The sequence below is a fragment of the Onychostruthus taczanowskii genome, unplaced genomic scaffold (assembly GCF_017590055.1).
Source record: "Onychostruthus taczanowskii isolate IOZ18803 unplaced genomic scaffold, ASM1759005v1 scaffold64, whole genome shotgun sequence".
Classification (NCBI taxonomy): Eukaryota; Metazoa; Chordata; class Aves; order Passeriformes; family Passeridae; genus Onychostruthus; species Onychostruthus taczanowskii.
Window position 1 is genome coordinate 4,924,252 of NW_024504122.1, and position 26,457 is coordinate 4,950,708.

Genomic DNA, 26,457 nt, shown 5'->3' on the forward strand with positions numbered 1-26,457 from the left:
CCAATGCTTGGCAAACCTCCACCAGACCCTTCCTTCCTGAAGCTGGGCTGGGATGGAGTGGGAGGAGATCTCTAAGTGGCCATCTGTGCTTCAGTAGGAGAGCAAGCAATCCAGAGCTTGTTGACAGCAGGGGGTAGTGGTGAAGTAGGGTTTTGGATTTGTTTTTCAGCCAGTGTTTCTTGGAAGTTATGCCTCTGTTACTTGGGCCCCTGTCCTCTCTCAAACTGAGCTGCTTTTGAGCCCTTCCTGAGGGCTTTTTAACTGTTTCTGCTACCTCCATCACCTTCCCCAGTGCCTCAGCATGTCCCTTACAGCTTAGAAGTCCCCAAGTGAAGCAGGGACAGGGATATGGAGCAGAAGCTGCTGGCCTGCAGCCAGGGACAGCTGCCTACGGCCTCACTGCCATCTCCATGTCCCTATAGAATCCTGCTGCCTTTGACTTCCTCGTGCAGCATGTGGAGAAGACCCTGCAGCATGCCATCGAGGAAGAGGAGGGTCTTCCCTTGGATCAGGTCACCAACTTCCAGGAGGTACAGTACCCGCAGCACAGCTGAGCTGGGCAGGAAACTGGGACTGCAGCTCTAAAATGCTTGTTTGTGTTTGGTTTATGCTCTACAAAGAGAGACTAAGAAGCCCATTTACAGGCTGAGTCCTGCAGCCCAGCCTGGGGATCAGGGTCTCTGCCCCATGTGAGGAATGCAGCTCCTGCTTTTCCCTTCATGGGTTCAAAGCAAAGCTCTGAGAGAGCTGGGAAGGAATTTAGGGGAGACGGCAAACCCCCTCAGATATCCCAAATGCTCTTGTTCCTCTTGTTCCTCACTTCTTACCAGCTACAAAAGTGCAGGTTGCCCCTCTCCAAATCCAAGTCTGGAGTTTCTTGGAGGGGAGCAGTAGACTGGGGACCTCTGGTCTTTGCTGTTGTCTCCATTAACCCATTTGCGCTGAAAAGGTCTTCGATCAAGTCATATTTAGGAAGCAGCTGCTTCCACTTCCTAGGTATCCCTACAGAATAGCTTATCCTGGACATCAAAATCAAAACCTAGAGCACCAGTGGTTGAGGAGACCCTGATCTGCTCCTTCAGATCCATCCCCAGAGCCTGTGGCTAGTGTGCCTGTGAAGAAGAACCAAATTCAAAAAGTAGTTGATTCACTAACTCCTTCCTGCCCTGGTTTCACTTCTCTTTATCTCACCACAGGTTTGTGATGAAATCAAGGCCAAACTGAATTCCCTGAAGGATGTTCCCAACAGAATTGAGTGTCCTCTTATCTATCATCTGGATGTGGGGGCCATGTACCCCAACATCATTCTGACCAACAGGTTGCAGGTGGGTAACATCAGTCTTGTCTCTCCTAATCTGATTTCCAGATGACCTCGATGGTCCCTCTGGATCCCCTTGAAAGCAAGGGCTGAACTTTCTGCACAGGGTAGGGGAAGCAGATGAGGCTGGGTGTGAAATTTGTTCAAGCTGCCATGGAATTGTAGAATCACCAAATTATTTTGGTTGGAAAACCCGCTAAGACCATTGAGTCCAACCACTCTGCCAGCATTGCCAAAGCCACCACTAACCCATGTCCGCAAGTGGCACATTCACATGGCTTTTAAATACTTTCAGGAGAATGCCACTCTGAGTAGCCTGTGCCACTGACTGATCACCCTTTCAGTGAAGGATTTTTCCCTGATATCCAACCTAAACATTTTCTGGTACAACTTGAGGCTGTTTCCTCACTTGTTCCCTGGGAGCAGGACCTGACCCCCACCTGGCTCCATTCTCCTGTCAGGGAGTTGTAGGAGCAAGAATGTCCTCCCTGCGCCTACTTTTTTCCAGTCTGAGCCCCCAGCTTCCTTGGCTCCTCCTCACCAGATTTGTGCTCCAGCCCCTTCTCTAGCTCTGTTGTCCTTCTCTGGATGGCTAGGTCTTCAGAGACTCAGCTGCAGCTTTAGCTAGAACTCTTCCCAGAAACCCAGCTGCTGTTTTGAGGAGCGCGTGCTCCTGAAAGGCTCTGGAAAGGGAAACTCACTGACTACGATCTCTGATGTTCACACCTGTGCTCTCTTGCCACTCAGCACGTGTTCTAGCATGAATTGTCACTTGGGGACCTGTCCCCTCTAACACCTGTGTGTCTGTTACTGCATCCAGCCCTCCGCCATGGTGGATGAGGCCACATGTGCTGCCTGTGACTTCAACAAGCCAGGCGCCAACTGTCAGCGCCGGATGACGTGGCAGTGGAGAGGAGAGTTCAGTAAGTACAGTCCGCAGAGATGGAGCCAAATTCCTGTTTCTCCTCTGAGAGACTGATCACTGCCGTTCTCTGCAGTGCCTGCCAGCCGCAGTGAGTACCACCGCATCCAGCAGCAGCTGGAGTCAGAGAAGTTCCCTCCCTTGTTCCCTGATGGACCACCCCGTGCCTTCCATGAGCTCTCCCAGGAAGAACAAGCCAAGTATGAGAAAAAGCGCCTAGCAGGTAAAAAAATGAATCAAGGTCATGATCCTGGCAGTGTTTTGCAACCTGGACCCTGAGCAGTATTCAGCAGTAGTAACCCCTCCTAGGGCTGTGGGGTAAGGCTGGTCTCAGAACTTCTCCAGGATCTCAACAGACTCGTGTGCTTCCTACAAGGAGCCAGGCACTCGTACTTCTGTCAGTGTTTCCCTTTCTCTTGGAGGGCCATGGATTTGAGCTGAAATATGAATGGCTCCATTTTTTGTCAGGCTGCTAAATAAATCCCGTTAATGGAAGAGAAATGTCACATTATCCTATCACCTGGAGGGAAGCTGTCCAGTAGAACCACCCAGCTGGCTGGAGGCAGAGCCTGGGTTTGTAGGTGGGCCATATGATTAGTTTGTTTTCCCCATGGCCCTTCACCTCCATAAAGAGGTGCTGCATCTTTCCATACTGGGATCTTCCTCTCCCTTTGCAGTAGGACTGTCCCCCACTCAGCCATGCCTTATGCTTAGCTGCCTCCCTATCCCTCCTCTGCTCATCCCTGTGTAGCAGGGCAGCCATCCCTGACAACTTCCCTCTGCCTCCTCCCTTGACCAGATTATTGCCGCAAGGCATACAAGAAGATCCATGTCACCAGGGTGGAGGAGCGAGTCACCACCATCTGCCAACGAGAAAACTCTTTCTATGTGGACACGGTGCGAGCATTCCGGGACCGCCGATATGAGTTCAAGGGGCTGCACAAGGTACCAAGCTTGGGTGCTGCTCAAATTGTCTTGCCAAGCCTGGGGACCGCTTATGCCTTGCTGAAAACCTCAAAGGATTACCCTGTTGGCTTCCCAACACAGAGGGCAGCATTGTGTTAGTTATTGGGAAGAAAATCTTCCCTGTGAGGGATGTAAGGTGCTGCCACAGGTTGACCAGAGAAGCTGTGGTTGGCCCATCCCGCCAAGTGTCCAAAGCCAGTTGGGCTAGGTGGGACTTGAAGCAACCTGGTCTAGTAAAAAGGTGTTCCTGCCCAAGGCAGAGAGTGGGATGACATGAGCTTTAAGGTCCCTTCCAACCCAAACTATTCTAGGAGGCCCAGGGGCTCTACATCTGGCAGAGTTAATTAAAAAGCCTGTTGATTTGCAGTTCCTCCCAGCTGCCTCTTTTGCCGTATGATTCCCAGGGCTGACAGAGACTTTTCCTACACTTGTGGTTCTGCTGTTAGCCAGGCATAATGGATTGCATCAGGCAGTGTGTTGAGTTCTTCCCTGCACACATATGGTGCAGCACAGCTGGTGCTGCTTGAATCCTGATCAATGATGGGAGATGCAAGTCTCAGCTGACAACTGACAAAGTGCCTCTGGCCAACCCGTCCTGTGCTGCAAAAGAAAATGGGATGTTTGACTCATGATGCTGATCTTTGGCAAAGATATTCCTGTTGAGCTGCAATGCTATACTGGGACTGAGTGGAAACCAGTTGGGTGCCACCAGCAGTGATATGTAGAATTGTCCTGACAGGTGTGGAAGAAGAAGCTGTCTGCAGCAGTGGAGACAGGAGATGCCTCTGAAGTGAAACGCTGCAAGAACATGGAGATCCTCTATGACTCCCTTCAGCTGGCCCACAAGTGCATCCTCAACTCCTTCTATGGATATGTCATGCGGAAAGGGTAAGTCTTCCCTGAGCCATCCAGGATCCTCTAGAGAGGACCCTTGGAAACCAAGATTGTCCTGCTGAGGTAGTCACTTCCTAAAGCACCAAGATGAGAGTGGGTCCTGCCTGTAACAGTCTTCTCTTGCCTCTACCCACTACTCCTCATCCTGGAGACTCTTACCAGACATTATATGATGGGAATCTTGTCAATTAGTAGGTTTTCAGCTTTTCTGGAGCATCATAAGTAGAGAATTTCATAGGAGAACAATGCCCAGTGTTGTGTTTCTTGCCCTTTTTCCCCTAGAGATCCTCCTGCCCTTCCATAGCTGGGTTTTGGAGGGGGCATGTCAAGGTTTTAACTGTGACTCCTCTGCTCACAGAGCTCGCTGGTACTCCATGGAAATGGCTGGCATTGTCTGTTTCACAGGGGCAAATATCATCACCCAGGCCAGAGAGCTGATCGAGCAGATTGGGTGAGTGTGTGCTGAACTGAAGAAGGTCTGTCTGCATCTAGGACAGATGTGGGAGCATGTTAAACACTCGAGTTTTCAGAGAGATGGAACACATTTCCTGTGAGGAAGAAGGGCTGAGAAAGCTGGGGGTTTTCATCCTGGAGAAGAGAAGGCTCCAGGGAGACCTTAGGGTCCCTTTCTGTGCTTAAAGAGACTCCGAGAAGGATGCAGACAGATTCTGGGCAATGGCCAGGAGTAGTGGGACAAGAGGCAGTGGCTTCCCACTGCCAGAGGGCAGGGTTAGATGGAATATTGGGAAGAAATTCTCTGCACAAGTTGCCTGGGGAAGCTGTGGCTGCCCCTGGATCCCTGGAAGTGTTTCAAGGCCAGGCTGGACAGGGCTTGGAGTAACCTGGTCTAGGGGAAGTTGTCCCTGCCCATGACACAGAGTTGTTAGAATGTGATGAGCTTTAAGGTCCCTTCCAACCTCAAGTGATCTGTGATTCTCTGATTCTATGCACATTCAGATTCCTGACACTGTTGTTGTATTTGAGGGTTTGCTTTGCAGGAGGGAACAGAGTCTTAATGGGAGACACAGAACTGATCCTCGCCTCTCATCCACTCTGCTCCTGACAGTGGCCTTTCTTCTTTTCTTCCTTCCTTTCTTCCCTAGGAGACCTCTAGAACTGGATACCGATGGGATTTGGTGTGTCCTTCCCAACAGCTTCCCAGAGAACTTTGTCATCAAGTCAACCAATATCAAGAAGCCAAAAGTAACCATCTCTTACCCAGGTGCCATGCTGAACATCCTGGTGAAGGTGAGTCTGGCACCTGTCCAGGCCAGCTCTGCAGCCTGGGAAAAGGAGATGGAGAGCTAATGAGTTGGGAGAGCCCCTCTTCCATCTCTAGTTCCTATGTAATGTGACATGTTGGGGGTGATGGCTCTGGAGAACGTGTGACTGTAGAAAGAGGCTCAATATCCTCCATGAGAGAGGGGGATCTGTAAGAGGCCAGGTTAGGTGCATGCTTACTTGTGCTGTTAGGGAGTCCAGCACAAGGTCTAAACCTATCTTCTGCTTACTCCAGGCTCTATAAGAGAAGAAAATATCATTTTAGGGTCCAAAGCCTTTTTCTTCTCAACAGGCAGGAAAGGTGCTTGGACTTTTGAGTCCTAACTTGTGCTGTAGCTCCCAGAGGGGTGCTCAGGTGTCCCTTTGGGCAGGGTGTGTCCCGGGTCATGCCCTGGTATGACCCGACAGCTGTAGATTGAAACTGTTCTCCTGGGGCTGTGCCACAGGAAGGCTTCACAAACGACCAGTACCAGGAACTGCAGGATCCAGCCTCGCTCACCTACGTCACGCGCTCAGAGAACAGCATCTTTTTTGAAGTGGATGGTCCATACCTAGCCATGATACTTCCAGCCTCCAAAGAGGAGGGCAAGAAGCTGAAGAAAAGGTGAGATTTCAAAGCTTGAAATATTGTCTCTTCCCCTGAGCTGAAAGACTAAGGATCTCGTTGCCTTTGTACATGTGGGGTATGTTGGTCCTTGCCTCCAGAGCCAGCAGCATTTGACTGACTGGTGTTAAATGACAAGTTTTTTACAGCAGATCATTGAACCCAGCTACTATGGTAGGAAATTTTAGCAGATAACAGCAAAATGATGTTTCTCCAGCCTAGTGACCAGACATCTGCCTGTTTGGCTCTGAGGTATGCAGGAGAACATTGACTTTCCTTCTGAGGATTTATAATACTGCTTGTATTCAATCTAATCTGCTTAAACTCAGCAGTTCCTGCCTTCCTATCTTTCAAGAGTTCACAGACTTCCAGTAACACTTCTCCTACGTATTTCCCCTTCCCTTTCCATCTGTAAGTAGGACTGATTCTGCTGTTACTGTCACATTATAGGACAGCTGTACTTAAACTTGACTCATTTCTCAATGACAACCTCCTAACCAAGAATGTGAGCTAGAGCAGCAGCATCCATTATTTTGAGCGGCAGCCCACGGACCTGGGTCTGACCCCAAAACATGCTGTTGCTGTCCCCAGCACCTTCTGTCCTCACAATTCTGAACATTTTGTGCTTAATCCCTGACAGGAAAAGGTTCAGCACACACCATTCCCTGCCAGTGCCTCTCTCCAGGCATTCAGGCCCTTCTGCAGGAATCAAAGTGTTGCTCAGCTCTGAGTGGGCTGTGCTTGTACAACTCCCCTCAGGGCCTCTGGATTCCTATAATTTAAGGATCTAAAAAAGGGCATTTATTTCCTGGTCACTCTCCAAGCACAACAGCCTCTGGAGTGGCTGCAGGCACCATGGTCAGTGGAGGAAGGAAAGGCTGTGCTGTTGGGAATGTGGGTAGATGGGAGAAGGGCTGGCCAAGCAGGTTTGAGTATCCCCTCTTCTCACTGGTCATTCCCACAATGGTGGTTTGGGGTTTTTTTGAGACATACAGATAATTTTCAGGGTTATAAAAGGCAAAACAATGCAAGAAAAAAGGCAAGAGGGAGGAATGTTCCCTTAGGTGTGTCATGGCTGCATCCAGTTTCCTCTCAACCCCTCTGTCAGCATTGGAGTTGTCAGTTTTCTTCTTTCTAAATTTCTTCCTAATATCTTCATTTCCACACTTGGGCTCTCATCTCCCACCCTTACTTACACAACAATTAAGGTCACTCCCCACCCTCAGTGCTGCATCAAAATTTGGCATGCTCAGCACAAGAAAACATGGAGCTGCTGGATTGAGTCCAGAGGAGGCCATGGAGATGCTCCAAGGGCTGGAGCCCCTCTGCTCTGGAGCCAGGCTGGGAGAGCTGGGGGTTTAATGGGGAAGAGAAAGCTGCAGGGAGACCTTAGAGCCCCTCCCAGGGCCTAAAGGGGCTTCGAAAGAGCTGCAGGGACACTCTGGACAAGGGCTGAGAGGGACAGGACACAGGGAATGGCTTCCCACTGCCAGAGGGCAGGGTTAGGTGAGATATTGGGAAGGAATTCTTGTCTGTGAGGGTGGTGTGACACTGGCACAGGGTGCCCAGAGAAGCTTTCACAGCTCTACAGTGTTCCAGGCCAGGCTGGGCAGGGCTTGGAAGCACCTGGCCTAGTGGAAGGTGTCCCTGCCCATGGCAGGGGCATGAGATTGGATAATCTTAAAGATCACTTCCCCTGTGGTTCAACGAGTCAGTGTGGATGACCTGGGGCAAGAGCTGAGGTCCTTTTCCAGACCAAGGTAAAATGGTTGCTAGAGAAGCTGTAGATACTTGAGATTATCCAGGTGCTGCTGTGGTTCCTTCGAACGTGCTGGCTGGTGGCACAAAGGCGTGGGGAGAAGCACTCTGGCAGGAGGGACACCGGTGGCACCCTGGGGGATGTGTCCCTTGGTGTAGGCCAGGTTTATTCACAGTCTCTCCTAGGTATGCTGTGTTCAATGAGGATGGGTCCCTGGCTGAGCTGAAGGGGTTTGAGGTGAAACGCCGGGGAGAACTGCAGCTGGTGAAGATATTCCAGTCGTCTGTGTTTGAAGCCTTTCTGAAAGGCAGCACCCTGGAGGAGGTCTACGCTTCTGTGGCCAAGGTGGCCGATTACTGGCTGGATGTGCTCTACAGCAAGGTAGGCACAGCTCAGCAAATCTGCACTCCAAGGCGGAGCCTGGGAAGGAGCATCTGAGCTGGTTGGGCGCTGTGGGAGGGTGGACTTTGCTTGCACAGAGTCAGTGGTCTCCTGTACCACTTTAACACTCAGTCGCTTCACAGACAACACTGAGCTGGCTGGGAGTGTGGATCTACTGGAAGGCAGGAAGCCTTGCAGAGGGATCAGGACAGGCTAGATCCATGTGCCAAGCCCAGTGCTGTGAGGTTCAACAAGGTCAAGTGCCAGGTCCTGCACAGGGGTCACAACAACCCCATGGAATGCTCCATGCTGGGGTCAGAGGGTCTGGAAAGGCACCTGACAGGAAAGGATGTAGGGGTGCTGATCAACAGTGACTAAACACATGCCCTGGTAGATAGACAAGAAGGGCAGTGGCACCTGGCCTGTACCAGCCATAGTGTGAAACAAACAGGATGAGGGCAGTGACCATCTCCCTGTGCTGGACACTGGTGAGGCACCTTGAACCCCTCATGACAAGAAAGACATTGAGGGGCTGGAGCATGTCCAGAGAATGGAAAAGAGCTGGGGAAGTGGCTGGAGTGCAAGTCTGATGAGGAGCAGTTGTGGGGGCTCAGCCTGGAGAAGAGGAGGTTCAGGGGGGACATTGTTACTTACAACTCCCTGACAAATAGGGCAGAACCACATGGGAGTTGGGCACTTCTCCCAGGGAACAAGTGACAGGATTAGAGGAAACAGCCTCAAATTGTAGCAGGGGAGGTTTAGAGTAATTGAGAAAATTTCATCTCCAAAAGGATTGTCCAGCTCTGGCACAGGCTGCCCATGGCAGCGGTGGAGTCCCTATTCCTGGAGGAATGTATAAGCTGTGTGGATGTGACACTTGGGTACTTGGGTTAGTGGTGGCTTTGGCACTGCTGGGAGAATGGTTTGACTTGGTGATATTAGAGGGCTTTTCAACCCAAATGATTCTGTGATTCTATGAGACAATGGGGTGGGAGGGAACAAGAGTCTAACTAGGTCCTTGTCATGACCTGCTGGTCCAGGGGCATCATGTTCATCATAAATTCTCATCAGGTTGAACAAAGACGCCGGTCACGTGTCAGGAACTCTTTCTGTTTTATTGTACAGTCGCTGTAACTCCAGAAACCAGCCCCCTGCATAAACTCAAAAGGTGTTAGTCAACAAGCCATTCTTAGAATAGACTTCCACAAGAGTGGAAGCAAACAAGCCCTTAATTTTGTATGGAACACTTCAATAAGCTCTCATCTCCCACCACAAGCTCCTCAAAATGTACTGGCTCACAAGCCACAGTAGACCATCAGTATTCAAGGGTACTGGCTAACAAGCTGCAGCACACCATCACACAAAGGTGCTGGCACATGAGCCACAGCACCACTACTCAAGGGTCCTGGCTAACAAGCCACAACACACCTTTACACAAGCTCCCTACTCCCACAACAGGGTTCAATACCAAGTATGAAATAGAATGTGATGGCCCTGCTTTGCTCAGGCAAAGCAAGGGAAGAAAACAAAGAATTATCACCAGTCCTTAGATCTGTCTTGGTCTTTCTTTGGTCATGCCACATGGATTGTCCAGAGTTGGGGCAAACAATGAGACAAAGAAAGTGTAAGAGAAAGGAGAAAAAGAAGAGAGGGGACCTATTTGCTCCCTTTCAGCATGGCAAGCCCTTCTTTTGGATGTGTGTTGGAGAGGGTGCTAAGCCTGAGTCTTAACACGTAGCAGGGAATTGGCTCAGAACAGCACAGGCACACCTCTCTGGGACCCTCTCCTCCAATCACACCTTTCCTGTAACAATACTGAGTGTCTGAGACAAAACGTGTTTAGTTCTGGTCCTTTACAGTCTTTTGTGGTGCTGTTTTACAACAAATTCATGTAACTTTGCATGCACAACACAAAGCTGTGCTACCACACAAACTTCCAGCTGTGGCACAAACTGATGCCATCCTGAAACCCACACACCCTCTTTATAGATCCCACTGGCAGCTGCACCAGGAAGCAATTCCCAGGCTCCCTGAAAAGAGACACATCAGCTGTGTGTGGTGTTCCCTCTTCCTAACAGCAGCAAAGTTTGATAATTAGTTCTTGCTAACTTTGGGCTTTTCCCTGGCCTTCAGGCTGCCAACATGCCTGATTCAGAGCTGTTTGAGCTCATCTCAGAGAACCGGTCCATGTCACGTAAGCTGGAGGACTACGGGGAGCAGAAGTCCACCTCCATCAGCACTGCCAAGCGCCTGGCAGAGTTTTTGGGGGACCAGATGGTGAAGGATGCAGGGCTGAGCTGTCGCTTCATCATTTCCAAGAAACCAGAAGGATCTCCCGTCACTGAGAGGTAACCCCACCTGGAGGGGCCAGGGCTTCTGGCAGTGTGGGAGAAACCAGGAGGGGATGGGCAGGCAGCAGGAAGGGAGAGAGCTGGAATACATGGCAAGGTGATGGCCTGAATCTGGCACAGGCCGTGAGCAGGGCAATGGGTAACACTGTACAACCCAGTGGCCTCGCAGGAGTTTAGGAGAAGCCTGGAGGATCTCCACAAGCTGGAAGAGTAGATTGTGGGGTGCTGAGACATTGATTCCTGCATTCCCCAGGGCCATCCCCCTTGCCATCTTCCAAGCCGAGCCCAGTGTGCGCAAACACTACCTCCGGAAATGGCTGAAGAGCCCCTCGCTGCAGGACTTCAACATCCGTGCGGTGAGTGAGGCATCCCTGCAGATGACACTGCATCTGGGACAGGGGCTCGTCCTTTTGGAGACACAACCTGGGCAGTGCCTTCCTGTGCTCACAAAGCAGGGGGCTGGGGTGAGGGTGCTACTGGGATGTTTGATCCTGTGTCTGGGGGCCCTTCTGCTTGGCTTTCTTTACTGCTCAAGCTCTGCCCTCTTCCCAGATCCTGGACTGGGACTACTACATCGAGAGACTGGGCAGCACCATCCAGAAAATCATCACCATTCCTGCAGCCCTGCAGCAGGTACGGGGCAGTAGGGGGGTGGACAGGAGGAAGGATTTGTGCAGGGGACTCAGTGTGATTTGGAGCTACTCTGCAGGTAAAGAACCCAGTGCCACGGGTCCGACACCCAGACTGGCTTCACAAGAAACTCCTGGAGAAGAATGATGTGTACAAACAGAAAAAAATCAATGAGCTTTTTGTTTCAGAAGGCAAGAAACAGGTAAAGAGGGGGAGGGGAAGGTGCTGGCAGTGCCAGTGGGGCTTTTCTCTTGCAGCCTCCATCCTCCTGCTCTCCTTGCTCTCTCAGATTCTTGCCAACCCACCTGTGGAGGGGACACCCAGCTCACAGGTCCGTGACATAGAAGACTTTGGGGCTGTCAAGATCCCTCTGCCACTGGTTCCAATTGCAAATAAGCGGAAGCGCATCCCTGCAGCAGAGGAAAGCCAAGAGCTGTCCCAGGACCTGGAGCTGTCCCAGTCCTGGCGGGAGATTCTGGGCCCACCTCCATCCCTTGGCACCACCAAGGTAGGTGAAGCAGATAGTGCAGGGGATGCCCCAGGACTGTACTCATCCATCCAAGCTGCTTGGTTGCTTCCAGGAGCAGTTGTGGGTTTCATAGCTGCACTCTGTGAACCCACACTCTGCACACACATGGCTCTGGGATATAAAGAGAAATACAACCAGGAGACAGAAAAACAATCACTGATGGAGAAAAGGGGTTGGTGGCTTCACAGCTGGGGCAGGAACACGATGTGAGGCTGGAGGCTAGAGGGCTAGGCTGTATGGTGTGATGTTGTGGGGCTGGGACGCTTTTGCTGATTTCTTCCTTACGGTCACCCCACTCAGGAGGAGCGTCTGGTCTGGCTGCGCTTCCATCAGAAGAAGTGGGAGCTGCAGGCTCGGCAGCGGCAGGAGCGGAGGAAGAGGCGGCGGCTGGAGGATGGTGGGGTGGTGGCAGGTGGAGGAGTGGTCCGTGATGCCCTCTCCAAAGGGCTGAGCAGTTACCTGCGCCGAACAGCGCGCAGCATCCTGGACTTGCCCTGGCAGGTCGTGCAGGTACTGGGCAGGGGACCTGCCACAGAGCAGCCTGGGGCACAAGCCTCACATTTACACTCTGTGGTCATACGGTGAAGTTCAGGAATCCTGACCTACCCCATGTAAATGTTAGCCCTGGGGAGCCCAGAAGGGGCTGCAGAGCCTCAGACTCGCACACATTTGGATGGAAACAGGTGCCTACAGAGTCATTCTTGGTGACTCTCAGATGCGTGGGTACATCTGCTGGTGGGGCAGCTCTAGTTCAGCCCGTGGGCAGCACTGTGCAGTCACAGAATAGCAAAAACATCAGCTGAGGCCAGGGCAGCTTTCATGTCCCTCTGATCCCACATCCTGCTCAGTCAGGGCCACCCAAAGCTGGGGACCCATGACCACGTTCTGGAATATCTCCAAGGCTGGAGAGCGCCACTTCCATCCGTAGGCAACCTGGACCAGCTTCACCTTTGTAGGGAAGAAGTTTAATGACACAGCAGAGGAACTCTCCTGCATTCTGTTTTGTGCCCACGATGTCTGGTCCTGCAACTGGGGACCACTGGGAAGAGTCAGGTTCTGTCCTCTCCTCTCTGCATTTCCCATTGGGTATATATATATGTGGATGAGATCCCTCTGAGTTTTTCTGATCTAAGATGAACAGTCCCAGTTTTGCCAGTCTTCCCTGATATGAAAGATGCTCCAATCCCTTCTTCCTCCCTGTGGCCCTTCACTCTATTCCTTATGTCCATGTCCTGTGTTAAGGAGCCCAGCATTGGACACTGGATTCCAGTAGTGCCTAGAAGCAGACAATGTACAAATGAAGAGGTGGGGTGGTGTCATCCAGGTGTTTTTACAAACCTTTGTTGTATGTGGCCACTAAGCCCAGCACCTGTCACCCACTTCATCCTCCAGAAAGGTATCAGAGCTGCAGGTCCAGGACTCCAGAGTGACTTGGATGACATTCCCTGGAGCTGGTTGGCCAGCCTGAGACAGAGTTTTCTTCATGGTGCTCTGGGACAGTAGCAGGACACAGGGACTCCAGAGATGAAAGTGATGACTCTCTAAGCCCCCCACTTTGGTTTTAGCCACCAACTGACCATATAGACCCCTGAGCGCTCTGCAGTGCAGATGTAAGCACTGATGGCATGTTGGATCTCCTGCTGGCACTGACCTTGTGCCCCATGTCCTGCAGATCGCTGAGACCAGCCAGCCTGGACTGTTCCGGCTGTGGGCAGTGATAGGGAGCGACCTGCACTGCATCAAGCTGAGCATCCCCCGTGTCTTCTATGTCAACCAGCGTGTCCCAAAGCCTGAGGAGGGAACAGCCTACAGGAAGGTGAGGACCTGCCCCTTCTGGAAGGGGAAACAGTTTCTTGCGCTGAGGTAAGGCACTTCACCTCCCCTGTAAGCAGGAGTTACAAGCATATGCCACACAACACTTCATTCTCCTATCCCATGGATATCCCTCATCCAGGCCCTAGTCCCTCTGCTAATCCCAGCCTGCCTGAAAATCAAGTTTTCTGTAACAGGAATTTGTAACGTGCAGGAGCATAACCCACTGGTTTCCTTAGGAGAGGGCACCAGGAGCTGGCCTGGCTCAGAGCCTTGCTCCTGGCAGTGGTGCCATGAGGTGGGATGTGTCCCAATTATTCTGTCCCTTACCTTGGCAGGTAAACAGGATCCTGCCCCGCTCAAACTTAGTTTACAACTTGTACGAATACTCTGTTCCTGAAGACATGTACCAAGAGCACATCAATGAAATTAATGCAGACCTCTCTGCTCCGGACATCGAGGGAGTGTATGAGACACAGGTAACTCCTTCAGGTTCTCGTCTTTAAGGGTTGCTGAGCAGTAGCTGATTAGTCTGAGTTCCAGTGGTGAGACACCAAAAATTCAAAACCCTGGACATTGTCCAGGAAACTGGGAATTATGCTTATATGAACAGAAGTGCTGAGTATTAGCACATGGGTTACAGTATGTTGAGAAAGGGACTTCAGTTCATTTGGAGTTAGGAAACTTTGGGGAAAGAAATAGAGAGTTTCCTCTAAACAAATCCTGAGCCAGCCTGCTGATATTGTAACCAGGAAAGAAAGGGGGCATTTGGAGTAAAGCTGGGGAAAAATCCAACATATGTGGAGTAATACATAGGTCTGAGTGCCATGTCCTCTAAAACAAGGTTGTAAAAGCTTTAGATAAAAGAACAGCATATAACTTGAAAGTTCGGGAGGAGAACAACCAATGAAACTAAATGAAATTCTGTAGAAAGCAATGAGGCTAAAATTCAATTTGCCAATGCTGAAAATGAAGGTGGGGACCTGGCATGCTTGCTTCCAGTGAGGATACTGGTTTGTCCAGCAGATCAAAACCTGATGACAGGAATTTAACGAAGAAGATATTGTTGTGAAAAGACCTGGCCTGTATGGAAATGGCAGAGTAGACCACGCCATTGTAAGAGTGGAGTTAAAGAAAGCATAAAGGCAGGTGAATTTGATACTGAAATGCACTGTAGTATTATTATGGATGGAAACTCCTGAGTAGGACAGGCTTTGCTGTGAGCAGAGGTGCCACTGGCTATGAAATGCTTTCTGAGGTGCAGGAGGCTGCAAGGGCAAAAAGATCATCACAGAGTTGGGAGACTTGCTACTCAAGTTACTCGTATAAGCTGTGAAGCATTCCAGTGGGACATAGTTAAAGAAAACTTTTCTATTCACCTTAAGTTTCTGCTTTTGAAAAATTTGAAGAAAGGTACCTCAAGGCAAGGCACAACTCTTAATGATTACATGGAGGGTGTGAAATCCTGTAAAAGGTTGAACCATATATGCCATCAGCAATTGAAAATGGTCCCCACCAAACCCTATTGAGGTTAACTAAGCAGCACCCAAAACATACTTCAGATTACTTGTCTGAAGTGACTGGCATGTACCCAAATGCTTTGTATCTATAGACCTTCCTCTAGAAAAACCTGACTCTTCTCCACTCTAGTAGTGTTTAATAAGTGGGAAGAGGAAAAACCAAGACGTTAAGAGGAAATTAAAATGAGCAGCAGAAGTAAAACAAAGGGCATGGAGAAGTTTTAAAGATATTAAGGGATTTAGATAGTCATGGGGTAGCAGCATCTGTCATCTGAGGGGAGGTTGAGTGAGTTGGACTGTGCAGCCCAGAAGAGGCTCAGGGACCTGCTCGATGGGAAGAGTGGAGAAAAGGCTCTGCTCTGGTGCCCAGGAAAGAATGGACACCAGTGGACACAACCTAAAACATGTAAATTCTGTGTAAATGTCAGAAAAAAACTTCTGCAAATATCGTCAAGTGGGTTGCCCATGGGGTTGTGGAGTTTCCATCCTCAGAGACATAGTTAACCCAGCTGGACACTGACCAGGGCAAGGAAAGATCTGTCTTGATCTTTAAGCAACTGCAGTGCAGTTCTGATCATTATCCCAAAATATTCATTAGGAGTAACAGAGGGATGCAAGGGAGGGAACAGTTTGCCCTTGGGGATGGAACTTACATGGGAATGCTTCATCTTGCTGAAGAGATGTGAGCCCCTGCCTCAGAGTGGTTTGTCAGGGAGACAAACCACAAGTTGCAGAGCAGTAAGATTGCCCAAATATTGCTCTGCATGTCTTCCTAAGTACCTTGATGGTAGGATCTGAGCGTAGATAGGAAGATGTGGATTTTGAGATACCTGTTCTATACCTTTAGCAAAGCTGATAATACCAAACTCATGCCAAGGCACCTCAGGTGTGTGCTACCTGTGGGTTTTAATCTGGGTTATTCTAGGTCTGCAACCCCCAGGAAGAGCTTAGTAACAGTTGTTCCATCACATCTCTCCCCATCACTCCAGGTGCCACTGCTCTTCCGTGCCCTGATCCACCTGGGCTGTGTGTGCATGGTCAGCAGGCAGCTTGTCCGGCACCTGGCAGGGCGAGAGGCTGAAACCTTCAACATCGAGCACCTGGAGATGCGCTCACTGGCTCAGTTCACTTACCTGGAGCCTGGTGAGGCATCCTGGGAAAGGGGCTCCTGGGGCACCTGGCACCCGTGGGCACCACTGATGCTGTGTGCTCTGTGTCCCCAGGAAGCATTCGCCACATCTACCTGTACCACAGCTCCCAGGGCAGCAAGGCACTCCTGGGCCTCTTCATCCCCTCACAGCGCAAGGCTGCCGTCTTTGTGCTGGACAAGGTAAGGAGGGCTGTGGAGAGTGGAAAACTGGGGGTGCTGATGGCTGGACATGCCCTGGCCATGTGCCCTGAGAGCCCAGAAAGCCCCTGTGTCCAGGACTGATCCCCACAGCATGGGCAGCAGGGAAGGGAGAGATTCTGCCACTCTGCCTTGCTCAGGTGAGACCCCACATGCAGAGCTGCCTCCAGCCTGGGGTTTGCAACATAGGAAGGATGCAGAGCTGCTGAAGCAAGTTCAGAGGAGGCCACAGAGATGCTCTGATGAAGGCTGGAGTGCTTCTGCTTAGTAGACAGGTTGGGAGAGCTGGAGGTGTTCAACCAGGAGAAGAAAAGGCTCCAGGGAGACGTTAGAGCCCCTTCCAGTGCCCAAAGAGAGCTGGAAAGGAACTTTGGACAAGGTATGGAGTGACAACAAGGGGGAATGTCTTCCCACTACCAGAGAGCAAGGTTAGGTGGAGTATTGGGAAGAAATTGTTCCCTGTGAAGGTGATGAGGCCCTGGCACAGATTTGCCAGCAAAGCTCTGGCTGCCCTATCCCCAAAAGTGTTCTAGGCCAAGTTGGATGGGGCCTGGAGCAACCTGGTCCAGTTGATCTCAGGTTGCACCAAGGGAGGTTTAGGATTAATATTAGGAAAAACTTCACCAAAAGAGTTGTCAATCCATGGCACAGCTGCCCAGGACAGTGGTGGAGCCACCATCCCTGGAGGGATTTAAAATATGTGAGGATGTGGCACTTGGAGATACGGTTTAGTGGTGGCCTTGGCAGTGTTGGGTGAACAGCTGGACTTGATCATAAAGGTATTTTCCAACCTAAATGATTCTGAGATTATGTATTGTCCCTGTCCATGGCAGGGGGCTGGACTAGACAACCTTTAAAAGTCCCTTCTACCCCCAGACCCTGTAGGGTCAGGCAGCAGAAGGCTTCTCCGTACATCACACATTCCTGCCATGTTTTGGCAGGACCCCTGGCACTGCACATCCCAGGGTCGCTCTCCCCCTGCTCTGACCTGGTCCCTCTTCCACCCAGGTACGCAGCAACCAGATGCCAAACCTCACCACCTTGTTCTCGGTGGAGCGCACGGCTCTGCTGGAAAAGGTGGGCAAGGAGCTGTTGCCCCCAGACAAACACACCTTCGAGGTGCGTGCTGAGACCGACCCCAAGGCCATCTACAGAGGTGTCCAGCGGCTGCTCTTGGGCTACAAGGTGAGATGAAGGTGTGGGGAAGGTTTCAGTGGGACCGTTTGGACTAAGGGAAGGATGCTGTGGAAGGCACTGGTACTCCAGTTCCAAGAACACCTGCATGTAACTGCTGCACCCAAGGTCATGAAGTGGGTGCTTGTTTTGCTTGTGGGGGGCTTATCTGGGGCAGTGCCAGCAGCAAGGCCACCTCAGGATCTTGCTCCATCCCTGCACTCAGCTGGAGAGCTGGTGGTGTTGAAGGTGGGTGCATGCTTCAGGAATGCTGGGGTGTGCTGTCCCAGGACCATGGGGACCTGCTGTGGGGATGGGGCACCTGATACCACCAGCTTCCTGTTGAGCAGGTGAGAGGTGCACCAGGACATGTCTCTTTCTTCTTTGCATAGGATGAGCGCCGGGGCCCCACGTTGGTGGCTGTGCAGTCCAACTGGGGCCTGAAACAGCTGGCGAGTGGGATCCCCATCATTGAGGAGTTCCCCTTGGTCCCCATCCGGCTGGTAGATGACATCAGCTACTCGGTCCTGGACTGGCAGCGCCATGCTGCCCGCCGCATGATTCGCCACTACCTCAACCTGGACACCTGCCTTTCCCAGGCTTTTGAGATGAGCAGGTACCCAGGGTGGCCATGTTCCCCTGAGGCTGCCATGCCCTCAGTAGGACCACAGGAGCTGCCTCACCCCTTGAGGGGATAGTCAGGGTCCCTGTTTTCCCTGCAGCCATGCTCATGCCAATGACCACTGATGTCTCTGTGCCTCAGGTACTACCACATCCCCATTGGAAACCTCCCTGATGACATCTCCACCTTCGGCTCTGACCTGTTCTTCTCACGCCACCTTCATCGTCACAACCACCTGTTGTGGCTGTCCCCCACAGCCCGCCCCGACCTGGGGGGGAAGGAGGCTGATGACAACCGCCTGGTCATGGAGTTTGATGAGAGAGCCTCAGTGGAGATCAACAACCCTGGCTGCTACTCCACAGGTGAAGAGGGAGGAAGGTGGTAGCACTGAATGGGGCAGAGCTGGATCCTGCTCTGTGAGTCCTGCAGAGGGTGTGGACACAGTCCCCAAAGAGTATCTATGGTCACAGTTGTAACCAGTAGTTTTTGGGTTTCAGCATCTGTATGGGTAAGGAGGATGCTAGGACCATGTCCTGGAGCAGGGAAGGCTCACCTGAAACATGTGCAGGCATCAAAATGGGGATTCTTGACCAATGACCAATGACAGCAGCACTTGGCAGACCATCTGCAATGTTGTCAGCCCAGGGACAGCTCACTTGGTCATCACGGGTGATGCTGGGACAGGTCTCTCTTAGGCAGCTTGAGTGTAATGAGTTCTTCTGAGATCCACTGTTGCAGGCTCCAGGAAAACTGGTGGTCTCCAGTAGGTCAGTAGGTCCGAGTCTTGTTGAAAGACAAGGCTCAATAGCACCTATGAAGGTCCAGTCATGCCTATGAAAGCATCTGCCCTCTGAGTGCAGTAGCACCTATAGATTACCCTGTACCTGTGAAAAGCACTTCTGGCAGCAGCAGGGAGGGTGTTCCTGGTCCTTTCCCTGCCTCCCTGCTGACAGTTGTGTCTGCTCTTAGTGTGTCTGGAGCTGGACATCCAGAGCCTGGCTGTGAACACCGTGTTGCAGTCCCACCACGTGAATGACATGGAAGGAGGCTCCAGCATGAGCATTAGCTTCGATGTGATTCAGCAGGCATCCCTGGAGGACATGGTCACAGGGAACCAAGCTGCCAACATCCCAGCCAGCTATGATGAGACTGCTCTCTGCTCCAACACTTTCAGGTGTGGCTTGAGAAACAGCAGGAGGTAGAGCAGGTGGTCTCCATCCTGGCAGGTACTCTCAGGGTCCTACTTAACTCCCTCCTGGCTTTAGCCTTTCCCCAGTATAAATCCAGGCCTCAAGTGCATGGCAGACCTCAAGTGCATGGCAGGCATCTTCTCCAACACATTGGAAGATCCTCAGAGCTGCCTGGTGCCTCAGCTAGCAGATGTGTGGGGATGTTGCTTTTCCTTTGTTCGTGCTCCACCAGGTTATATAGAGGCACATACTATGTGCTGAGGGCTGAAGAAGGGAGTTCCTGTTCTAAATCCTCTAGTGTGTCTGTAAACATGTCCCTGTCAGGAAGGGGGAAGGTGTTGCTGGTCGCTGGTGGGGTGATGCCAGTCTCTGCTCATTCGCAGGATTTTGAAGAGCATGGTGGTGAGCTGGGTGAAGGAGATTACACAGTACCACAACGTCTATGCAGACAACCAGGTCATTCACTTTTACCGCTGGCTCCGCTCTCCTTCCTCCCTGCTTTATGACCCAGCACTGCACCGCACGCTCCACAACATGATGAAGAAGCTTTTCCTGCAGTAAGTGAGGTCTTAAGTGTGCCAGTCTGGTGGGTGGGGAATGGAGAGGAGAGATGTTAGTGACCCCACAGTGATCCTCCAGAAAGGTGGGCAGTAGGATGGACCTCTCATCCTGTTTGGTTGACTTCCCTTGCCCAGTGTTGCTACATGTTAGCTCTAGGCTGAGGAATCAACACATGCTCTTTGGGTCACATCTGCCCCTCGTGCATTGCTTTCCTGCCCACTGACCCCACCCGTGCCCTGCTGCAGGCTGGTGGCTGAGTTCAAGCGCCTGGGCTCCTCTGTGGTCTACGCCAACTTCAACCGCATCATCCTGTGCACCAAGAAGCGGCACATTGAGGATGCCATCAGCTACATGGAGTACATTATCAACAGGTGAGGTGCACCTGGAGGTGGGGCTCAAGACCAGGGAGGAGGATGCTGATTTTTTTGCCTTCTGATGCATCTCAAAACTGAATTTATTACTTTTTTCGGCAAAGCTACTGAAGGGACAAGGCTTCCCAGTTCTCTTGCTGTCATGCCTGGAGTAGTGATCTGTCCCTAGCTGCCCTCTATGGGCAGTATTCCAGGTGTACTCATAGGATTCAATTCTGAAGAGACCTCCAGGAGAGCCTGAGATGCCCAGCAAGTTGTCCCCTGGCTGGCTGGCTGCATCCTAGCTGTGGTATAGGCACCTTGACACAAGAACAGAGAGCCAAGTGTCCTTGGGCATGACTTGCCCTGGGATCAGTAGCAGGGGTCCAATGGGAAAGCAGACACCCCTCTCTCCTGGCCAGCACCACCTCCCCACAGTGTCCCATGGAGAAGAGATGATGCTGACAGAGGAACTTAATGCAGTTTCCTCCTTTCAGCATCCACTCCAAGGAGATCTTCCACTCTCTGACCATCTCGTTCTCCCGGTGCTGGGAGTTCCTGCTCTGGATGGACCCAGCAAATTATGGAGGTATCAAGGGAAAAGTGGATTCTCGCATCCACTATGGGGAGGTAAGAGATGGGAAGGACCCTGTTCCTTGGAAGCAGAGTAGGGAGGTGTTGGCTGGGCATGAGGGACTGCTATGTGTGGGACCCCCAGAAGGACACCAGCAAGACGTTGGAGGAGGAGAGTGAGGAGGAGGAGGAGGTGGTGAGGGAAGAAGAGGAGGAGAAAGGGGAGCCAGATGTGGAGGAGCTGCTGGAGAACAACTGGAACATTGCGCAGTTCCTGCCCCAGGCCGGCTCCTGCCAGAGCTACTTCTTGATGATCATATCAGGTGAGCAGTATGGGGAGATGCTGAGGTCATTGTGCCCCTCCAGTGCCAATTCAGGGTAGGATCTGGAGCCTTGCCTATGTCTTCCCAGCCTACATCGTGGCTGTGTACCACAGCATGAAGGAGGAACTGCGGCGTAACACCCCTGGGAGCACCCCCATCAAGAGGAGGAGCACCAGCCAGGTGTCCCAGGAGGCTCTGGGGGAGCTGAGGGCCATGCCTGGTGAGTGCCAAGCCCCAGGGCAGCCCTGATGCAGGCAGAGAGCCACCCACCTTGCTTGCCCTATATGCCACCAATCGGTTCAAACACTCTCTGCTTTACTCCTCTAGGCATGATCACCTTCTCACAAGATTACGTGGCCAATGAGCTCACCCAAAGCTTCTTCACCATCACCCAGAAGATCCAGAAGAAGATGGCTGGTTCCCAGAATGCCACAGAGCCCTCAGACATGTTCCCAGTCCTGCCTGGCTCCTACCTGCCACTCAACAACCCAGCCCTGGAGTTCATCAAATACGTCTGCAAGGTCAGTGGAGGTCAGCCAGGCCCCCCGGCTGAAGGATTGGGGTCTGAACTGAAATTCTGGTCCTTGTCCATTGCTGCAGCTTTTCCCAGGATGGATCTTCAGTTTACTGGGCCCTGAATTTTTATGAGGGTCACAAAGATCTGAGCTGTCCTGAGAACAGTTTCTTCTGCTAGGCTCAGCTGGCTTTTATCCTTGCAGGTCCTCTCCCTGGATGCCAACATAACCAACCAGGTGAACAAACTACGCCGGGACCTGCTGCGCCTCATCGAGGTGGGCGAGTTCTCAGAAGCAGCCCAGTTTCGGGACCCTTGCCGCTCCTATGTGCTTCCTGAAGTCATCTGCAGGAACTGCAACTTCTGCAGGGACTTGGACCTGTGCAAGGACACTACCCTTTCCCAGGTGCAGCTTCTCTCCTAGGGACAATAGAGGCCCCAGTACAGCAATGCTGGAGGCCAGCCAATCATCTTACCCACTTTATCTCTCCTTTGTTTCGCAGCTCAGCCTGCTGTCCATGATCATCCTCACCTTAAGTCAATTTTCTGTTTATCTTTTCTAGCTGCATGTGATGGATCTGAGCATGCTTGGGCTTTGGTTTATGTTCTGTCCTCTCCAGAAACAAGTTCCACCATCCCAGTGCGTGGGACTTGCAGTGCTTATGTCCCTCTCTTTGCCCCTAGGACAGGTCAGTACTGCCCGGCTGGCTCTGCCCCAGCTGCCATGTGCAGTATGATATTGATGTCATTGAGATGGCACTGGTGGAAGCTCTGCAGAAGAAGCTGATGGCCTTTGTCCTGCAGGACCTGGTAAGCACAGGGATCCCCGCTCTGCCCATTTCCCTGGTTGTCTGTGCCTGGACACATTCGCTTTGCTACTGGCAGAGGGGTTTGGCCTCATCTCTTGACGCACCTCAACCTCCTTGGCCTCCAGGTGTGCAAAAAGTGTCATGGTGTGAAGGAGACACACATGCCTGTGTACTGCAGCTGTGCTGGAGACTTCACCCTCACCATCTCCTCCCAGGTACTTCAACACCTGCCCAGCCTAGCCCCAGCCCAGAAGCTCAGTGAGGGGCCCTAAGGTGCCCTGTGACTCCTCTGCCTCTGCCCTAACTGCACATCCCCTGGCACTTGCTGAGCTGCTGTCTGGCCAGCCCTGCCCAGCCACTCCATCAGAGCCCCCAGCTGCCCAGGATGCTGGGTAGCCTCCTTCCCTCCTGTTCTTCTCTCCCCAGGTCTTCATGGACCACGTCCGTGTCTTCCAGAACATTGCCCAGCACTATGGCATGGCCTACCTGCTGGAAACCATTGAGTGGCTGCTGCACACCAACCTCCAGCTCCAGCAGTGAGGGCTGGGCTGCTCTTCCTGCCTACTTCATGCTCTCACATCCATGGAGAGTGGTACTGGACCCCCTTGGCCATGGGCCAGACCACAGAGACACTGCACACCCCTCCTGCAGTGAGGAAAGAGGGGAGAGCCATGCTTGGGACTGGGTTGTCTTTGCCCCCAGCTGCCTGGTGGGGGACTTGCGAGTTTCCAGTGGCTGGAACTGGGTTCCACAGCTCTGTGCTGCCTCCAGGTGTAGTTTTAATTTTCAGTTTCTGTAAATAAATGGGTGGTAGAAGGCAGGTATCATTTCTATGGAGGGAGGAATCAGAGGCTGTGGGTGCCAGTGTCTGTGGTACCACCCATGACCTGGGGCATACTGGTGCTGACCTGGGGCATACCTGGCTGTGGTACCATTGGCTTCAGCCCATCCTCAGCCCAGCCCTTGCCACCATGAGGCAGGCAGTGCCCACAGGTGCTGCCCACACCTGCCAGCATGTCCTGCCTGTGCGATGGGGTGACTTCCCTGTGCTAATGCGCTTGGGCATGCTTGGCCCGAGCACTTGTCAGCTCTCATTAAGGTATTAGTGGGTCTGTCTGGTGAGGTGGGGGCCTGAGACCCTATACACATCCCTGCAGGACCAGCAGCCCATGGCTGGTGGCTGTACCTCCCCACCATGGCAGTGCAGGGCTGGAGGATGGGGACACAGCTGCCAGTTCTGATGCCCATGTCCCTGCATTTCAGTGCAGTGAGTAGCCCTAGGCAAGGTTTATTGACAAGCCTGGGGCTGGCAGTGGTTGGCAGGTGGGCTGTAGGACATGTCCCACACTTCCACGTGTGCTGCTCCTCATGGAGCCAGTAGATCCCTCAGAACTGGGGACTACTGATGGTTTCAGGCAGAGCATGCATTATCCACCCTGCCACCGTGAGCTTTCCTGCTCTGGTGGTACCTGCAGTGCCATGGCATGGCGTGAGGCTGGAGCAGCCCCAGAGTCATGTGCCCCCACTGAGGAACCATCTAAGGAGGAGACCAGTGGGCAATGTGATGGTGGGACAGGGCCATCATCTGTAGTTGTAGTTAGAGAAGCCAAAGTCCTTTCAGGGTGGAGACAGTGAGAGGAAAAGCATGGGCTGCACTGCGTGGTCAGACAGGTCCAGTTTGCACTTATGGCTGATGATCACACTGGCCCCACACAGCAGCAGGGACCATTAGCCCTCACATGCCATGGGCACAGCATCCCAAAGGTCATGAACTCACCACAGCCATGGCATCTCAATGGGCACAGGACCACTGCAGCCATGGGATCCTTGTAGGCATGACAGCAGGAGCTTTTGGGTATCTCCATACAAGATGATAAATCTCTTAGAGAGCATCCAATGAGCCTGTGAGAATGGTGGAGGGTCTAGATGTGAATTCATACATGGGGCAGCTGAGGGCACTTGGTTTATTCAGACCTCACCAAGGAGGCCACAGCTCCTCCTGAGGGGCAGGCACTGATCTGTGCTCCCTGAGCAGGGATAGAGCTCCAGAAGTGTTTGGACAACAAACACTCTCGGGGATGCACAGGATGGGATTGTTGGGCTGTCTGGGCAGGGCCAGAAGTAGGACTGATGAATCTTGTGAGCTCCTTCCAACTCAGGATATTCCATGATTCTATGAAAAGAGCTGTCTGGGTGCCAAGGAGTAGCTCTGGAGTCCTTGGAGGATCCCAAAAACGGGGAAGAGCTCTGGGCTGGGCAGACATGGAGCAGCACTGCAGTTGTACTGGGATCGGTTGTCTCGCCGGTGCGAGGCAGGCAGGGGGATGCTCTGTGAGACGCTCTGCTCCTCTGTCCCCTCCCATCATCTGGCTCACACCGGAGGCCGTCCCGGGGTGACAGCACCGTGTTCCTGCGCCTGATGCCTGCCTCCCCCTCATCATTCCTCTCTGGTTCCCGGGGACCTTGGCGGGGCCGGGCCTGAGCGCGGGGCCGGTGGCTGCAGGAGCCGCACCAGCGGCTGGAGCGGAGCGGCTCACCAGCCGGGCTCGGCTGGGTTTGGCTGCCTTCAGCTGAGTTTGGCTGGGTTCGGCTGGGCTGATTTCGGCTGCATTCAGCTGGGCGGGGCTGGCCAGCATTTGAATAGATTTTACTTCTAGTTATTAAAGCCCTGACGTCCTGGGTACTCCAAAGAAGCAGCTGGAGATGTTTTATCTCTTCTGGAGGGAACTATCCTGGATGACCCCAAGACTCCTCCCAGTCACCTCCTGGGGCTTTTGGATCTGTGATTTCGCGACCTTATATCCTGGGTAGCAGACCCAGACTACTTCAGGGAAGCTCCCTGTGATGTTTTGCTCTTTGGTAGAAGCTCTGTGTTTGAGGATCCAGCTGAGACTCCTCCCAGGCATCTCATAGAGTCCTTTCACTAATACTGATAAATCCTGACATCCTGAGTAGTAGTCCAAGACTCCTACAAGTAAGCTGCCTGAGATGATTTTTCTCTTTTGAAGAAAAGTGTATCTGCTGGAATCTCTGTGCAACTTCTCCCAATCTTTTCATCTCCAGTGTAGGCATTTGATATCCCAGCAGCCCCAGACTCCTCCAGGGAAACTGCCCCAGATGATTTTTCTCTTTGTGGAGATTGCATCTTCTAGGTTCCACATTAGGCACTTGCTATGCATCTTCTGGAGTCTTTCTGTCTTTTATTTCAGCACCTGAAATCCCAAATAGCAGCCCAGATTTCTCCAGGGAAGGTTTCCAAGATTATTCTTTTCTGTTCAAGAGACCTACATCCTTAAGGACCCACCCCAGACTCCTCCCAGGCATCTCCTGAAGGCTTTACATAGCTGCTTTAGTCTCCTGAGAACCCAGTTAGCAGCTCAAGGCTGCTCCAAGAAAAGCAACCTGGGGTGGCTGTTTCTCATTTGGAATTAACTCTCTTCTGGGACCCACCTGAGATTCCTTCTTACACTGCTCTGTGGTCATGGATAGCAGCCCCAGACTCCTCCCAGGGAGACCTCCAAGATGATTTTTCTCTTCTGGAGGACTCTGCATCAGACAGATGCAACACACAACACTGTGGATCATGCACAGTCCTCTGGTCAAAGGCCCCAGAGATGAGTCTGGGAGCACTTCAAGGATCTTGGATAGTTTATGACACCTTCTAAGACTTAAAGCCTCCTCTCCCATCAGCGTGGTTGAGCCTGTTATGCCCCATCCAAAGGGATGAAAACCCTCAGGCCATGGTGCAAATGTCCTGATATTTTTCCAGGGCTGGGGGAGTTTTACTGGCCTGAGCCAGTAATGGCTCAGGAGCACATTGGTATGACAAAAAGCAGTATCCCACCTCCCTTCCCTGGCTCAAATCCCATCTTGCACTCCTCTCCCCCTGGGCTGTTCCCTCGTCAGCAAAGCACTCAGGAGGATCCATCTGCTCCACAGCTTTCCCAGCCACCAAAGGAAGGAGTTCACTAGGTCCTCCTTTTCATCCTTTTTGTAGAAGGATGAAAAGGTGATTCAGACATCGTAT

The 26,457-nt window shown here is 52.1% G+C and overlaps 1 protein-coding gene across 1 annotated transcript in view; it reads left to right on the forward strand.

Moving 5' to 3' along the window:
- POLE (DNA polymerase epsilon, catalytic subunit) overlaps positions 1-23,080 on the forward strand; it is a 31,893-nt gene extending 8,813 nt beyond the window's left edge. Inside the window, exons 15-48 of the mRNA XM_041420368.1 lie at positions 423-530; positions 1,197-1,325; positions 2,139-2,241; positions 2,317-2,463; positions 3,040-3,185; positions 3,946-4,094; positions 4,459-4,551; positions 5,204-5,348; positions 5,828-5,985; positions 7,930-8,125; positions 10,259-10,473; positions 10,730-10,832; positions 11,029-11,109; positions 11,186-11,308; positions 11,396-11,614; positions 11,936-12,145; positions 13,308-13,451; positions 13,786-13,926; positions 15,957-16,110; positions 16,191-16,297; positions 17,324-17,500; positions 17,881-18,104; positions 18,252-18,472; positions 19,080-19,284; positions 19,684-19,857; positions 20,107-20,232; positions 20,709-20,841; positions 20,930-21,107; positions 21,196-21,327; positions 21,435-21,628; positions 21,827-22,027; positions 22,306-22,431; positions 22,556-22,645; positions 22,857-23,080. Coding sequence (XP_041276302.1) covers positions 423-530; positions 1,197-1,325; positions 2,139-2,241; positions 2,317-2,463; positions 3,040-3,185; positions 3,946-4,094; positions 4,459-4,551; positions 5,204-5,348; positions 5,828-5,985; positions 7,930-8,125; positions 10,259-10,473; positions 10,730-10,832; positions 11,029-11,109; positions 11,186-11,308; positions 11,396-11,614; positions 11,936-12,145; positions 13,308-13,451; positions 13,786-13,926; positions 15,957-16,110; positions 16,191-16,297; positions 17,324-17,500; positions 17,881-18,104; positions 18,252-18,472; positions 19,080-19,284; positions 19,684-19,857; positions 20,107-20,232; positions 20,709-20,841; positions 20,930-21,107; positions 21,196-21,327; positions 21,435-21,628; positions 21,827-22,027; positions 22,306-22,431; positions 22,556-22,645; positions 22,857-22,970 — 5,166 coding nt within the window. The 3' untranslated portion in view covers positions 22,971-23,080. The remainder of the gene's footprint in view (positions 1-422; positions 531-1,196; positions 1,326-2,138; positions 2,242-2,316; positions 2,464-3,039; positions 3,186-3,945; positions 4,095-4,458; positions 4,552-5,203; positions 5,349-5,827; positions 5,986-7,929; positions 8,126-10,258; positions 10,474-10,729; positions 10,833-11,028; positions 11,110-11,185; positions 11,309-11,395; positions 11,615-11,935; positions 12,146-13,307; positions 13,452-13,785; positions 13,927-15,956; positions 16,111-16,190; positions 16,298-17,323; positions 17,501-17,880; positions 18,105-18,251; positions 18,473-19,079; positions 19,285-19,683; positions 19,858-20,106; positions 20,233-20,708; positions 20,842-20,929; positions 21,108-21,195; positions 21,328-21,434; positions 21,629-21,826; positions 22,028-22,305; positions 22,432-22,555; positions 22,646-22,856) is intronic.
- The last annotated feature ends 3,377 nt before the right edge of the window (positions 23,081-26,457 follow it).